At 52.6% G+C, this 15,697-nt stretch overlaps 1 protein-coding gene across 2 annotated transcripts in view; it reads left to right on the plus strand.

Moving 5' to 3' along the window:
- Positions 1 to 15,697, plus strand: part of DTX1 (deltex E3 ubiquitin ligase 1) — a 38,942-nt gene that overhangs the window by 14,858 nt on the left and 8,387 nt on the right. For both annotated transcript variants that reach the window (XM_070769621.1, XM_070769620.1), the window contains exon 3: positions 4,076 to 4,754. In XM_070769621.1, the coding sequence (XP_070625722.1) occupies positions 4,076 to 4,754 (679 nt within the window). The remainder of the gene's footprint in view (positions 1 to 4,075; positions 4,755 to 15,697) is intronic.

Here is a 15,697-nt window from a genome sequence, read left to right on the forward strand (position 1 = left end):
CCCACTCCCTCTGAGCCCTGACCTGTGCCAAGTAGGTTGCTTGTTTCAGTTGCAGATGCGTCCTTTGACATGCCTTGTGCCTAGTGCTGGGAACAAAAATATAGATGTGACCAAATCCTTGTCCTCCTGAAAGTCATCAACCAATGAGAGAGATTAAGAACAAAAACAAATAGCTTATTGACAGTGCAAGAATAGACACACAATAAAAAGCAGCATGTGCTAGCTGTAACAGCAGAATGGAAAAGCACTTCCTGGAGCAGGTGGGCGTGTAGAGGGTTTTGTTGGGTGAATAGGAGTTTACCAAGTGACTGAGGGGTGGGAAAGGGCGAATGTGGTAATGTAAACAATAATAGCGGCATCTTAGCTAACATTCATCAAGTACTTACTGTAGCCAAGCTCTCTGCCAAGCGTCTATGGTATGCATTATCTTATTTTGTCCCACAGTAATTCCTTGGGGGGTACGTATTAATACCCCCATTTGACAGATGAGGACACTGAGGCTAAATGTGGAGCCAGAATTTGCACATGGCTTGTGAGACTTCTGAGTTGTTTCTCTCAACCACTTCACTCTGCATCTTCTGCCCCTGATCCTGCCCTACCCAGCTCAAGACCTGGCACACACAGGTGCTTAAATATGGCAAGTTTCCACCCATTCCTTTCCCTTCCCATCCAGGGGTTATACCTTCCAAGTAACACAGTGCCTTAACCCTTACCAAGGAGGCCCATCAGACCTGAAGATCATCTGTCATGAACCCTCATTTTATAGATGGGGAAACTGAGGCTCTGAGAGGGGAAGACCAGGCCTCAGGAGCAGAGCCAGAGCAGGATCCCGGATTTTGCCTCTAACTAATCCCCTCACAGGCCTGCCCATTGTCAAAGAAAAAAAAAATCAATTTTCGAACACTCAATTAAAATGATAAAGCAGATAGGAGAAAGAGGCTGCCCTGGAGGCCCAGGGGCGAAATTGTCATGTAATTGACTGGATGTTATAGGAGCCCGGGGACCCCATGCCCACCACACCCCTCTCATTTGCCTCGACTTCCCCAGCTCTCTGGGCACTTGGCAAGGGCCAGGGGTCATCCATAGCCCTTGGGATGCAAACAGAGGAGAGAGCAGAGAAGCCTTTTCAGCCCTGGGTAGGGACCCACTGAAGGTCGGGTACAGTCTGTACCAGAAGAGAGAAGCCTGAGAAAGGCAAGGGCAGGAAGGGGTCCTCAGGATGGACCATGATGGGCCCTCATCCATCTGGCTGCAGATTCCAGGGCCAGGCACCCTGGCATTGTGCCAGTTAACAGTAGAAACACCCTCAAGGTAGGAAGGACCCACTGCATGCCAACACTGCGCTAGGCAGGGAGTAAAGTAGGCAGGATCCCTGATCTCGGGGGTGAGACAGACAGTAAAGCAAGTCTGTAGATCAATGTATTGTGCAGGTAGCACTGAATGCCAGGAAGAGAAACTGAGAAAGCGAAAAGGATGGCAGTGGGCGGGCAATGGAAGGGTGGTCTTTCCAAAGAGGTGATGTTCAACCAGAGACCTGAAAGAAAGGAGGGAGGAAACTGTAAGAATGTGTGGAAGTGGTGAGGTCATATTCCAGGTGGAGGGGACAGTATGTGCAAAGGCCCTGAGGTTGGACATTGCTTCGGGTCATTAAGAAGCAGCACAGGGACCAGGTAGTGAGTGAGGGGGCACTTTGTAGACCCGTGGGACCTTGTAGGAGCTTTATAGACCATGCGGTGCTTTGTAAATCACAGCCAGGACTTTGACTTTGACTCCAAGTAAGCAGGGAACCATGGGAGAGTTTTGAGCCAAAGAAGAATGTGATCTGACTTGAATGAGATGCCTCTGGCTGCAGTGTAGGGAACAGACCCTACAGAAAGCAAGGACAGAGGTGGAGAACAGTCATGAGTCTACTGCCATGGTCCAGACAGGAGGGACATAGTGACTTAGACCAGACAGATTTGGTGTGCTGGGGAGAGGGGCAAGTGGTCAGGTGTGGGATGTATTTGAAGACAGAGATGACAGGATTTTACTAATAGGTTGGACATGGGGTGTGACGTGAGAAGTCTGGGGTGGGTCCAAGAATTGGGGGTTTGGGGCTTGAGCAGCTGGAAAGATGGAGTTGCTTAACTGCAATGAGGAAGATTTCAGGAGGAACAGGTTTGGGGTTAGGATTAGGAAGGAAGATCACAGCTGTGCTATGGCAGAGCTGAGTTTGAGAAACCTGTTGAACCTGTATGGGAAGCTGCTGAGGGAGCTGCTGGATACACAAGCCTGGCTTTCAGGAGAGAGGATATTGGAATCATCAGCGTACAGACAGTATTTGTCTTCAAGGATTCTTTTAAGACCCTCATAAGGAAGGTCTGCTTGTGCCCATTTTAGAGATGAGAAAACTGAGGTTCAGAGTGATTGCATCACCTGACCACAGACACAGAGCTGGAAAGTTAGGCAGCTGGGATTTGAAATGAGGTCTGTCTGCCTCCCAGCCCTGGTGCCCTTCTCAGACCCTGTGCTCTGTGGCTATCCTCACTGAATCCTCCCCACAGCCTGGTTTGAGAGGGGAGGGGTAGCTTATGGATTAGTATCACCTTTATTTTCGAGATGGGGCCACCAAGACGTAGTGAGACTGAAGGGACTTGCCTACAATTGAGGAGCAGTCAAGGGTGCAGCCTTCCCGACAGTGTGTCACGTGAACCATGCAAAAGAATCTCTCCACACTGGCCCCAAGGCACAGGGCGGGCTGAAGGCACTGAGAAGTCCTGCAGCCTGGACGTCCGTCATCTCTGCTTAACCCAGTGTCCATGGAGTCTTGCTCTCAGGAAGCATCCAGAACTGGGAAACATGGAGCAAAAGTTGGGAGCCAAACTTCAGGGCCTCTGTTTTTTATAATGGGTGTGTGAATACCCACCTGGCTGAGGTTATCATGTGGTTATGTTCATTTTGAATGACCTCCCAGCACAGAGCTCAGGGCAGACAGGTAATGTGTTTGTTAAAAGAAGGAACAAATAAACAAATGTATGGAAAAGAGGATAAATAAGTGGATGAAGGAATGGATCAATGCAAGGATAGCAAAAGGCATGACTGAATAAAATAAGCGGATCCCAAATGAATCATTGTCTGAACTAAATGAATTCATTCATATATTCAGCAACGACCTAGTGAGCACCTACTGTGAGCAGGCACTGGGGATACGGCAGTGAATAAAGCAAAGTCCTTGCCTTGTGGCAATGACATTCTAGTGGAAAGAGAGACAGAAAACAAGATAAATGTGTGAAATATAAAGTATACCAGATGGAGAAAACCCGAGCAGGGAAGGAGAGGGGAAAGAAGGTATGTGGAGGGGAAAGATGGTATATAGAGGTGGTGCACATTTTACATAGGATGGTGGTAAGCAAAGGAATGACTGAAATCATGGATGACTAGACGGGGGAGAATAAATGCAGGTATGAAATGGCGGCAGGCATGGGTGACTGGGCTGATGAAGGAGTTATTGAACGAATGAACTGAGGAATACATGAATGTGTGAACCAAGACATGAAGAAAGGAATGAACGAATGTATAAGTGAACTTGTGCTTGAAGTAATCAACGAATGGATGAACGAACGACTGAATGAGTGGACGGATGAAGGAAAGAAGGGTCATTGGTGTCTGCAGGGTGGTGGCCTCTGTTGATCCCTGCCCTCACCCCAGGCGCTGACTCTGCTTCCCAGCCCCTCCTGGTCTAAACAGATCCCACACTGGCTTCTTCCCCGCCCCCTCTCCCACCCCCCAGCCTGTGATGGCCACTGTTTCACTGCCTGTGTCGACTCTTGAGAGGTGGGGCCGCTTGCCTCCCCTACTCCCCTTGCTGATTGGCATCCTCGTGCTGTCTGGACACCCCACTTCCTTGCCTTCCGCCCCAACCCATATTGCGCTGACCTTCAAGCTCGCTCCTGCGCATATACTGACCCCCCGGGGTCGTCTCCCGCCCCTCTGGCCTGCCCTGACCACCCCCCACCCCGACCTCGACCCCGCCCCCGCCCGGCCGCGGAGGTTCACCGTCCTCGGGTCCTGACTCCCGTTGCCCTTGTGAACACAGGCACCATGCGGCCAGTGCGGCGCAACTTCTACGACCCGTCGTCGGCGCCGGGCAAGGGCATCGTGTGGGAATGGGAGAACGACGGCGGCGCGTGGACGGCCTACGACATGGACATCTGCATCACCATCCAGAACGCCTACGAGAAGCAGCACCCGTGGCTCGACCTCTCGTCGCTCGGCTTCTGCTACCTCATCTACTTCAACAGCATGTCGCAGATGAACCGCCAGACGCGCCGGCGCCGCCGCCTGCGCCGCCGACTGGACCTCGCCTACCCGCTCACCGTCGGCTCCATCCCCAAGTCGCAATCGTGGCCCGTGGGCGCGAGCTCGGGCCAGCCCTGCTCGTGCCAGCAGTGCCTGCTGGTCAACAGCACACGCGCCGCTTCCAACGCCATCCTGGCCTCGCAGCGCCGCAAGGCGCCCCCGGCGCCCCCGCCGCCCCAGCCGCCGCCCGGAGGACCAGCGGGCACGCTCGCCGTGCGCCCTAGCGCCACCTTCGCCGGCGCCGCGCTCTGGGCCGCGCCCGCCGCCGGTCCCGCCGAGCCCGCGCAGCCCCCCGGCGCGCCCCCGCGGAGCCCGAGCGCCCCCGGCGGCGCGCCCACCCCGGGGCAAAACAACCTCAACCGGCCCGGGCCCCAGCGCGCCACCAGCGTGAGCGCACGTGCCTCCATCCCGCCGGGGTAAGCCGGGCCCTGGGCGCAGGGGTGGCGGCCCACCGGGGCTAGGAACAAAGAATTACAGTAATTACAAAAATCATAAGTACTACCTAGCGTCTATTAAGTATTCACTTTGTGCCAAGAGTTAACTAAGCACCTTAACGCTCGTTTATCTCCAGTAACGAGGACCCTATAAGGGAGGGAGCGTCATCAGCCCCAATTTACAGATAACGAACAATCTGCAGCATGGGGAGGGTTAGTAACACATCCCAGATCGTGTAGTTCACAAGTGGTGGAGCCATAGCAGCAGCTACTCTGGTGTGTGTGTAAGCACGTGCTCAGTCGCTCATTCGTGTCCGACTCTTTGTGACCCAATGGACTGCAGCCCGTCAAGCTCCTCTGTCATGGGATTTTCCAGGCAAGAATGCTGGAGTGGGTTGCCATTTCTTCTTCCAGGGGATCTTCCTGTGCCAGGGATCAAACGTGCATCTCTTGCACTGGGAGGTGGCTTCTTTACCACTGAGCCACCTGGGAAGCCGTAACGGTGTACAGTCCATGTCTGCTATTTACTAAATTCTTTTTCTGCACCATCTCATTTATTACCTACCCCCTCCATTTCATCATGTCCCTATTACAGATGGAGAGGTAGAGGCTGGGAGAGGTATGATACTTTCTGAGGGCCACCCAGGTGGAGGGCAGGGATTGAAATTCAGACCTGTAGGATTTTGGAGTCTGCACTGTGTTGTCTTTGAAGTTCTAGAGGGTTTCCATACCCTGCCCCAGGCCATACCCATCTCATGTGGAAGCTCAAGCAAGCCAGTATTGTCCAAATATTTGTGGCCCTAAAGGCCACACCTGAAATATCACCATTACATAGGACTAATACTATGGTTTTCAAGCTGAGCTTTAGGGACCCCTGGGACAGCACGGCATAGTGGCAGGAGAGGGGTCTGGCCAAGAAGCCAGCCTCTGCTTTCATTGTAACCAGATCAGCCCTTTCTGGACTCTCTTTTGAGAACTGGTTTTCATAGGATTTCACTGAGGAAGGGAACCCAGATCATACCAGCTTTGGAAATGCCTGGGTTAAGACACCCATGCCCCAGAATATGGACCCAGTGAGTCTGTCAGCTTCCCACCCAGGAGTCCAGATTCACTTGATCTCAGCGGAGGACTGGATCCTGAAAGAGTTGGAATGGGAGGCCAGAGCAGAGACCTTGACCTTGAGATAGACCAGAAGGGAAAAGGGAAGGTGGGGTGTGGGCTGTGGTGCCCAAAACCAGGAACGAGCACCAAAAGGCAGCTCTGCTTGCATCCCTCTGGCGTGACCCAGGAGAGTGGTCATGCACAGATCAGATGTGGAGACAACCTCTGAGGTCACCATATCCAGGTCTTCCTTTCACCAAGAAACTGAGGCATGCGGAAGGGAAGGGGCCCTGAATTAGGCTACCCTTCAAAATCTTTCTGGGCTTCCCTGGTGGCTCAGACGGTGAAGAGTCTGCCTGCAATGAGGAAGAGCCAGTTTCGATCCCTGGGTCGGGAAGATCCCTTGGAGAAGGGAATGGTTATCCACTCCAGTATTCTTGCCTGGAGAATCCCACGGACAGTGGAGCCTGGCAGGCTACAATCAATGGGGTCAAAAAGAGTCAGACACAACTGAATGATTAACACTTTCTTTCACTTTCTGAATCTCTCTGGCTTCTGAACTTTTGAGAATCTGGCTGCTTGGGTTCCGATCCCCTCTTGGCAGCCACTTCTGAGCTATGAGATCTGGGGCAAGTCCCTCTCCTTCACTGAGCCTCAGTTTTATCATCTGTCAAGTGGGAGCTGTGTGCCTGATCATACATAGCGCTTATATTGAGATAGTCCTTCAGTGGCAGCCAGGACTACTAATGTTATCCAGAGGAGGGTTGGTATGGGGGGCTGGGGAGTGTGATTTTCCACCGGAAGGACTACAGCAGCTGCCACCTGCCCGCCTAGCCCTCCCTTCCTCTCCCCCTTCCCCTCCAGATCACTCCTCTCCAGCATCCCAGTGCCCACAGGGAGGAGACCAGAGGAGGTTTGGGAGAGCATTTTGGGGAAACACTGCAGAAGGGACTCACCCATCTGGGAATCACAGACGGGTATTCATGTGGCTCCTTGCAGATCACAACCTGGCTCTGGCCAGGCTGGAGGGCCCTAGGATGACAAGAGTAGAAAACAAGTTGGAGTAGATGTGGGAGGGGACAGAAGCAGAAAAGTCCCAGGTGCCTTTGCAGCAAGAATTCGAGAATCTTCTCTCCAGGGCTGTATCACTGAAACCCACTAGTGAATTATGAAGTCAGAAGGTTGTAACCAAAATTTTCTGAAAACGGGATGGGAAGGAACTGAATAGAATCAAAGAAAGTGAACAAAATAGAAAACATTGGCATGTGTCATACTTAGTAAGAATTGCTCCAGGAACCTTTTGCATGATTTCTACATGCGTTTCATAGGTCGCCAGGTGAAATGAATTTCTCAGTCACTGATGAAATTTTTGAAAACGGCTCTTTCAGGGCAAGCTGGGGGTTGCTCAGTTTTTATTGCTCGGTATCAATTCTCTAAATATGTACTGTGGGTGCATGTTCACAGAGCCTGACAAGACAAATGGGGTCCAAACTGCTGAACATACAGCCTGCAAATGAGTAAATGAACACAGTTGCTGGAGAGAGAGGGAAGCACTAGGGAGGTGATGGGACAGGGTGGTGTGGTTGGGAGGGATGGAGTAGTCAGGGCTGACCCTGCTGAGGAGGTGCATAGCCAAGGAACAGGAACTAAAAATACCCCTGGCTCAGGGGCTTCCCTAGCAGTCCAATGGTTTGGACTGTGTCTTCCAATGCAGGGGACGCAGGTTTGATCCCTGGCAGGGGAACTAGGGTCCTGCATGTGACCAAAAAAAAATTTTTTAAATAGGCCTGGTTCAGAGTAGGGGGGTGGGCCCAGGACACATGGAGTCTGCTGCTGAGGGAGGGGATGGGTGGAAGGAGGCATGGAGATGGCAGACCCTAGTTCCTGCAGAGTGAAGCTTCCCATTTCCCAGGCAACTGAGGCTCGGTGCAGCCCATGAGGGGAAAGGGACGGTGTCTCTGAGGAATCAGGCCCCCCACCTTCGCCCTGGTCTCCAGAACACCCAGAGCCCCTCGTGGCCCTTCCCGCAGTCTGTCTGCTTCTGTGTTTAAGTCCGTCGGTGTGCCTGGGCTGCCATAGCAAAGTGCCACAGACTGGAGAGGCCCAAACAACAGAAATGTATTGTCTCAGTTCTGGAGGCTGGAAGCCAGAGATCTAGATGTTGGCAGGGTGGGTTTCTTGTGAGGCCTTGGCTTACAGACAGGCACCTTCCCCCTGTCTTCATATCATCTACCCTCTGTATCCCTGTGTCCAGATTTCCTCTTTATGAGAACACCAGGCTTATTGATTAGAGCCCACTCCAATGACCTCGTTCATAACTTGATCACCTCTGCAAAGACCCTGTCTCCAAGTGTTTGGAGAGGGGTTAGGACTCCAGCGGGGACTTCCCTGGTGGCTCAGTGGTAAAGAATCTGCCTGCCAACGCAGGAGACGCAGGTTCGATCCCTGGGTTGGGAAGATCCCCTGGAGGAGGAAATGGCAACCCACTCCAGTATTCTTGCCTGGCAGATCTCAGGGACCGAGGAGCCTGGGGGGTTACAGTCCACGGGGTCACAAGAATCGGATATCACTTAGCAACTGAATAACAAGAACAACAGGACTCCAATGCGTGAGTTTCGGGTCCAGACACAACTGAAGACACAGCAGTGTGTCTGGGACTCTCCTATTACAGCTTTCTGAGGCTCAGCCTCTCTTTCAGTCTCTCTCGTCTCTGTGACTGTGTCTCCCTGTCTCTGTCTCTTGCTCCTTCTCTCCTGCCTTTTTCTTTCCTTCTCAGCAGCTCTCTCCTTCTCTGTTCCCTTTTCTCCACTCTTCTTCTCTCCTGCAGAGAGAGGTGCATAGCTTCTCCTCCCTGGCCTCAGTTTCCCCATCTGTCAAATGGAGCTAAAATCACCCCAGTCCACGTGTGCTGGCTCATCAGAACTGATGGGTGTGCAAATGTATTTAAAATCACCACACATGATCAGTGCGCAGAGGAGGGGTGAACTCAGACATCATTCTTTGTCATCCTTCTTGCCTCCCATCCTCAGCTCAGGACGGGGGTCCAGAGAGCGGCACTGACTTGTCCCCAGGTCACACAGCCAGCAGGACTACAGTGTCCCCCTGGCTGGGGTTTGTTTCCACTCCCCCCTGTGATGAGGCGGGAAGCCAGCTGGCAGCTGATGCCTGGGGGACGGAGACACAGGGGTGGGGAAGATCCGCCCTGTCTCCTGAGAGGGCAGCATCCAGCACTTTGGAACACAGCTGTGGGGCAGACTAAGAGTTTCCAGCCCACGTGGTGGAGGGGAGAGGGAGGGGGAACAGCTGCAGGCCTGTTTCCATTTACTGAGCGCTCACAACGTCCCAGGCTCTGTCTCACGGCTTTTACATGCATCACCTCTCTTGCTGTGCACAGAAACGGTGGTAGGCCCTATTATCCCCACTTCTCAGATGAGGAAACTGAGGCTCTGAAAGCCTGGCCCTTGCTCCAGGTCACGCGATTAGGACTCTGACTCAACAATCGCAGTCGGCCATGGTATTGGGGTGGCCCCTGGCTGCCCGCTCCGGGTTTCAAGCCAGGGTCCGAGAGGCCTGGTCCTGGTGCCACAAGGCGTTTGGAGGCCCAAGGAGTCGGGGGGCCCGCAGCAGCTGAGCTTGGGGCCGGCTTCCCTGTCTCCTCTCACTGTGTGACCCCAGTGGGCCCCGTTGCCCTCTCTGGTCCTCAGTTTTTGCAGCCCGTGCAGTGGGGCTGGCAACAAAGGCCAACAAGGGGGCAGATACCAAGCTGCCTGCATTCAAATCCATCCCTAGCAGTGGGAGCGGGGCTTGGCCCCGCCCCCTCGAGCACATCCCTATCAGACCAGCACGATGTTGTCATTGAGATGCTGTTTGAGTTTTCAAACCTCTGGTTCTTAGGCTGAGAACTTCTTCCTGTTTACTGGCCACCTGTGATTCCTTCTTTTACCAATCACTTGTTTATTTCTTTGTTTCTCCTTCTCTAGGGCTCTTTCCGGCTTTTTTTAAAATTGATTTGCAGATGCTCCTTCTGCATTTTAAGGGTCTGAGCTCTTTATTACCTTTCCCCAGTTCGCTATTTCTTTGTACCTTCTTCTTTATTTATTCATTTTTGGCTGCATCGGGTTGGGTCTTAGCTGCAGCAGGGGGGCTCTTTCCTTGTAGCCCACAGGCTTCTCTCTAGTCGCAGTGCGTGGGCTCCAGAGCAAGAGGGCTTGGGCTCAGTAGTGACACCATTGCAGGCTTGGTTGTCCCATGGCATGTGGGATCTTAGTGCCCAGCCAGGGATCGAACCCACATCCCCTGCATTGAAAGGCGATTTCTTAACCACTGTACCAACCAGGGAAGTCCCTCTTTTTACCTTCTCTATAGCTTATGCTTGTCTTTTTAACTAGTTAATCCTTTTATTAATATATTGAGCAGTTTCTGTGTGCCAAGGACTCTTTGGGGGCCCTGGAGATCCAGCCATGAACAAAACAGACAATCCCTGCCCTCCCGAAGCTCATATTTCTAGAGAAAGACAAACAAGAAACAAAATAAATTCTAGTATGTGATAGAGAGTAGTAGTGACTACCGAGGAAAAATAAAGAAAGGAAGGGGTGTAGGGAGTAGTGGGAGGGGCATAAATGGAAATGAAGAGGTCAGAAAAGGCCTCACTGAGAATATAACGTTTGAGCAAGGATTGAAGGAGGTTAAGAAGCAAGCTATGCAGAGAACTGGGGTGGGGGAGAGCACTGTAGACAGAGGGAACAGCTTGTGCAAAGGCCCTGAGGCAGGAGCAGGCCTGGTTTGTGCGAGGAGACCATTGTGGCTCCAGAGGCGACGAGGGTGTGTGGTGGGAGAGGAGGTCAGAGATGAAATGGGGCCAGTCCCGGAGGGCCCTGAAGGCTGTGTTGAGGACTTTGGCTTTTCCTCTGCGGGAAATGGGAGCCAGCTGGTGTTGTGAGCTGGAGACAGGCCGGGATGACTTTGCTGTCGCAAGCTCACTCCGGACATGGAGGATAGGTGGGGGGTGGGGGGTGGGGGCTTTGATGTGGCTGGTGTGTTTGGGTGTTTTCCTTCTTCTTTTCATTTCTTGCAGTGATTTTACGTTTAGGTTTGAAAGCATTCACATTTTGTTTCTCCGGCTCTTCGCTAGGTATTACATTTTAATGCTTCAAAAAACAACAGTCCCAAAGGCACACCATGAAAAGTCTCTCCTGCACTGTGTCCCCGTGGGGCCTCTGGGCTGCCCACTCTCCCCCTTTTCCTGGCCTTGCTGGAGGACAGTGGCTGTAACCCTGCTTTTTCCCTCGTGGCTGCTGGGCTCTCCCTGCGCCTCACCGCGAGGTCAAACCAAACACCCCCATCCCCCCACCCTCCCACCCCGCCCCCCAGACCTGAAGCACTTCCTGCCCTGCTCCCTGGGAGGCCAAACCACACTCCTGTCAGTACGTGGCTGCCCCAGGCCGTGGGAACCGCCAGCCTTCCCCTCCCCTCCCTTCCCCTGCCTGGGCTCCCCACACCGCCCCCCCAACCACCAGAGCAAGCAAGCAAAGCGGGCTAGAGACCAGGAGGGTGGGGGAAGGTGACCTAGAGCCCCCAGGCCTCTAGATAAACCTGGGCCCTAACTGACTACCACCCCTCAGAATATCGCTCCAGGAGATTTTGGTACTGTTGAATCCTTAGGAGTGGACAGGGTCAGGGATGAGGGGACCCATTTAACAGAGGGGGAAACTGAGGCCCGTAGAAGGTCAGCGGCTTGTTCAGGCAGCCCGAGGGGTGCTCGATCGAGGAAAGGGGAAGTGAGCCAGGCCACAGCAGCCGTTGATGGTCTGTGGCTTTGGCTGGCCCCGTGGGGCACCTCCCTGGAGCTTACTGTGATGTTCTCAGCCCTCTGGCTCTGTGGGGCGTGGGGGTGGGGATTTGGTTGACCCCGGACTGTGGAGGACAAGAGTTCAGGTACAGAAGGAGTGGGCACTGAAGGGGGTGCAGGTCACAGGAGCAGGTCCAGGGAGGTAGGTGCCATGTGTTATTTAACTTCCTTCTCCCCACGATGTGGCGTTCCCACTTCTGCCCCGTCCTCACCCACCTGGACCCAAATAGCTGAGGTCTGAACCTCCAGGGGCTTCCCAAGGGGTCATGGGGTAAGCGCCAGGTGTCCAGGGAGGCCCACTGGGGGACCTGAAACCACCATCAGAGACTGTGACGTGCCTGGAGCCTGCCGGGGACATGGAGGGGAGGGAGAGGACAGGGAGGCCAGCCTAGATAGGTGGATGGAAACTATAGGGAGTGTCAATGTGGTTTCCTGTGTCCCTGGGGTCTTGGACCCCCTCGTTGCCTGGGAAAGAAAGGAGCAACCAGATCAGGCAAATGTACCCACTCATGCAGCCCCCAGTGAGCTCTCCCAGGCCTGAGCCAGCTCCAGGGCCCAGGTCAAAAGCTTTGGCCCACTTGTAGGCACAGAGGGCTCAGAAGGCTGGCTCACCTACAGATAGCCCCACGTATCAGCCTGATGGGCTCAGCTCTGGCCTCTGACTCAGAAACTCCAGGGCCGCTAACCAGCTGGGTGACCTTCATGAAGTCACTTCCCCTCTCTGGGCCTCAGTTCCGTCATCTGCAGGATAAATGACAAACAGATTTCAGTTCATGTGCCATCTCTGCTTGAATGGGAATGACCTTCTGGAGTCCTTTACCTTAGTGGAAAGGAGTGCTGGGATGGATTGGTGATGTCTGCCACAGGTGCAGTACTAGTATTAATACACATGTCATGCGTTTGCCATCCCTGCTCCAACCTTGTCTCTGGGAGCACATTTGGTATGAGAACTACTGCTTCTAAGGACACCAGGCCCCCCTCTGAAGATACCCCAGAAGAAGCAGATCGATTCCATAGTTGGTTGAACTCCTCCACTCAATACTTACTGAGAACCCATTTATGCCCAGTTTCATCTTCAATCCTGGGGTCACAGAGCTGGCTTAGACAAGTTTCCAGAAGCTTGCAATCTGGTGGAAGAGATGGGGTGAAACTCCACAGCTAGAAAGGGAGTCAGGAAACATCTGTGTCCTCAAAGAAAAGATAAACGCAGTCCCCTGGGAATTAAAATTGCTTAGGGACTTCCCTGGTGGTCCAGTGGTTAAGACTCTGGGCTTCCAATGCAGGAGGCAGGAGGTTCAATCTCTGGTTGGGAAAATAAGATCCATCATGCAACATGGCATGTCAAAAAAAAAAAGTGGCTATGTATTCACTGGGGGTAGATTAGAAAACCCTCCTGAAGATGGTGACCTTGAAACCTGTCTTCAGAGAGAAGAGGTGAATTGAGAATAGACCGTATGGACAGGCAGTGAGTACAGTGTGGCAAAGGTAGCCAGACAGGAAAGGGCAGGGAACGGTGTGAGGAACAGTTATCTAGGAAGCCCTCCCCACGGTATCTCATCCTGCCTTTGAATGCGGCCCCCCAGCCAGAGCAGGCACGAGGCATCTCTCTTTGCTTGTCTTTTGACAAAAGGAGGAGAGAGGAGCCAAATGCCCTTTTCCAGACTCATCCTGGGGAGATTTTTTTCTCAAATACAGCCTCCTGCCTTAGTCTCTGAACCAGGGTGAGAGAACTTGGTTTTGTGTGTGTGGAGAAGAGCACAGACTAGAATCTGACATTCTGGGCTCACATTTGAGCTCTACCACTTGCTGGCCAGTGACTTCACCTCTCTGTGCCTCAGTTTCCCCCTCTATAGAATGGGACGATCAGATGACGGAGGGAGGGTATACAGCTGAGTCTGAAACATAGCTAGCTCTTGAAATTATTGCCCCCCGCCCGTGCCCAGCCCATCTGTGTGAGGCGTGTTCCCTGAGACAGTTTCCAGGAAAGGTCAGGGTTCCTCAAAGCCTGGCCATGGAATCTCTGCCTTGAGAAAGATGCGAAGCATTTCTGGAAATTTCTTAGAGAAAGCTTACTCGGGCTGTTCCCACGGATGCCCACAAAGCATGCTCACTTCATAGCATTTTTAAAAAAAAATTGTTTGGCCACACTGCACAGATTGTGGGGTCTTAGTGCCCTGACCAGGGATCAAATCCACACTCCCTGCCTTGGAAGGGCAGAGTCTTAACCACTGGACCACCAGGGAAGTCCAGTGTGCTCATTTTAGAATGAACATTGGCAGAGAGTCTCTGAGGGGACCAGAGGCTACAGAGAGGCTTCTCTGGGCATCTGCTTCAAGGCTCACTTCCAATGTGTGCAAAAAAAAAAAAATTCACGGGGAGATTGTGCCTGAGCATCACCTCAGAACATCCCTGTAAAATCCAGTCTTCCTTCCTTCTTTCATGCAACAAGTCTTTCTTGAAAATCTACTGCATGCCATGTACTAGCGGTGACAGTGGGTGGTGAGGAAGGTCTTCCTGCCCGAGGCAGCGCTACAGCAGCCTCTGTGGGAAAAGCCTTCAGGCGGAGGGTGCAGCAAGTGCACAAGCCTCAAAAGGGCTCAGCAGTTCATTTTATTATTATTTTAATCGATGAGACACTGTTATTTTACATATATATAGAATAACGTCTCATCTATTATATATATATAACAATGTCTCATCTATTATATATATGTGTGTGTGTGTGTGTATGTGTGTGTATATATATACATTGAATATATACAATGAATATATATATTCATTTGGGACCTTAGTTCCTCAACCAGGGATCGAACCCATGCCCCATGCATGAACTCCTAACCACTGGACCACCGGGGAAGTTGCAGGGCTCAGCATTTTAGAGCAACAGCAGAAGCATGTAGAGTAGAGAGATGGAGAGGGTAAGAGATGAGGTTACAGTGCCAGGGAGGATCTGGTCATATGGAAGACTTTTATAAAGTCTTTTATAGACTTTTATATCAGACTGTGATATTTTATACATATATATAATATTAGTTATGTATAATTATATTATGATAATATAATTAATGTTATATCAGTTATATATCATATTATAAAATTAAGTAAGGTAAGAGCAAAAGCAGAGGCCTCTCTAAAGTGGCAAGGAAGGTCTCTGGTAGGGTAACATTTGAGCAGAAGCCTGTGTTGAGTGCGGGAGCAGAACATGAGGATAATTGGGCATTCTGGAAGAGCAGTCAGCAAGTGCAAAGGCCCTGGGGTGAGGATGTGCCTGACCTGTTTGCAGAACCGCAGGGAAACCAGGAGGCTGAGGTGGAGTGGATAGAGCGGGAAGCACAGGAAAAAAGAGTTCAAGGGATCGGTACTGGCTGTGTTGCATATGGTAATGTGCGCGTGCTAAGTCGCTCAGTCACGACCCACTCTATGTGACCCTATGGATCATAGCCTGCCAGGTTCCTCTGTCCATGGGGATTCTCCAGGCAAGAATACTGGACTGGGTTGCCGTGCCCTCCTCCAGGGGATCTTCCTGACCCAGGGATCAAAAACACATCTCTTATGTCTCCTGCATTGGCAGGTGGGTTCTTTACCACTAGTGCCACCCTGGAAGCCCATACAGTAGAGAGGCTGGAATTTACTCTAAGCAAGGTAAGAGCCAGCAGGGACTGAGAGTACAGGAGGAACAGAATCTGAAGCAGAGATGGGCAAGGCATTGGACCCATCCCTGCCCTGGGTCAGCCAGGCCTGGCTTCTGGTCAGAACAGGTTTCAGGCCTGCAGGGCTCCTCTGACCCTTTGCCATGCCGGGGCGTTGGCGGGGGGGGGGGGGGGGGGGGGGGGGGGGGGGGGGGGGGCGGGGGCGGGGGGGGCGAAGAGGGCGGAGCCAGGGGCGAAAGCCCGCCCCTCCTTCCCGGAGGCCTGCGGGCAGCGGTCTCCTGTCCAGGGCAAGAGGATGTTCTCACTGACTGACGGGGAGGAAACAG

The sequence above is a fragment of the Bos indicus genome, chromosome 17 (genome assembly GCF_029378745.1).
Source record: "Bos indicus isolate NIAB-ARS_2022 breed Sahiwal x Tharparkar chromosome 17, NIAB-ARS_B.indTharparkar_mat_pri_1.0, whole genome shotgun sequence".
Taxonomy (NCBI): Eukaryota; Metazoa; Chordata; class Mammalia; order Artiodactyla; family Bovidae; genus Bos; species Bos indicus.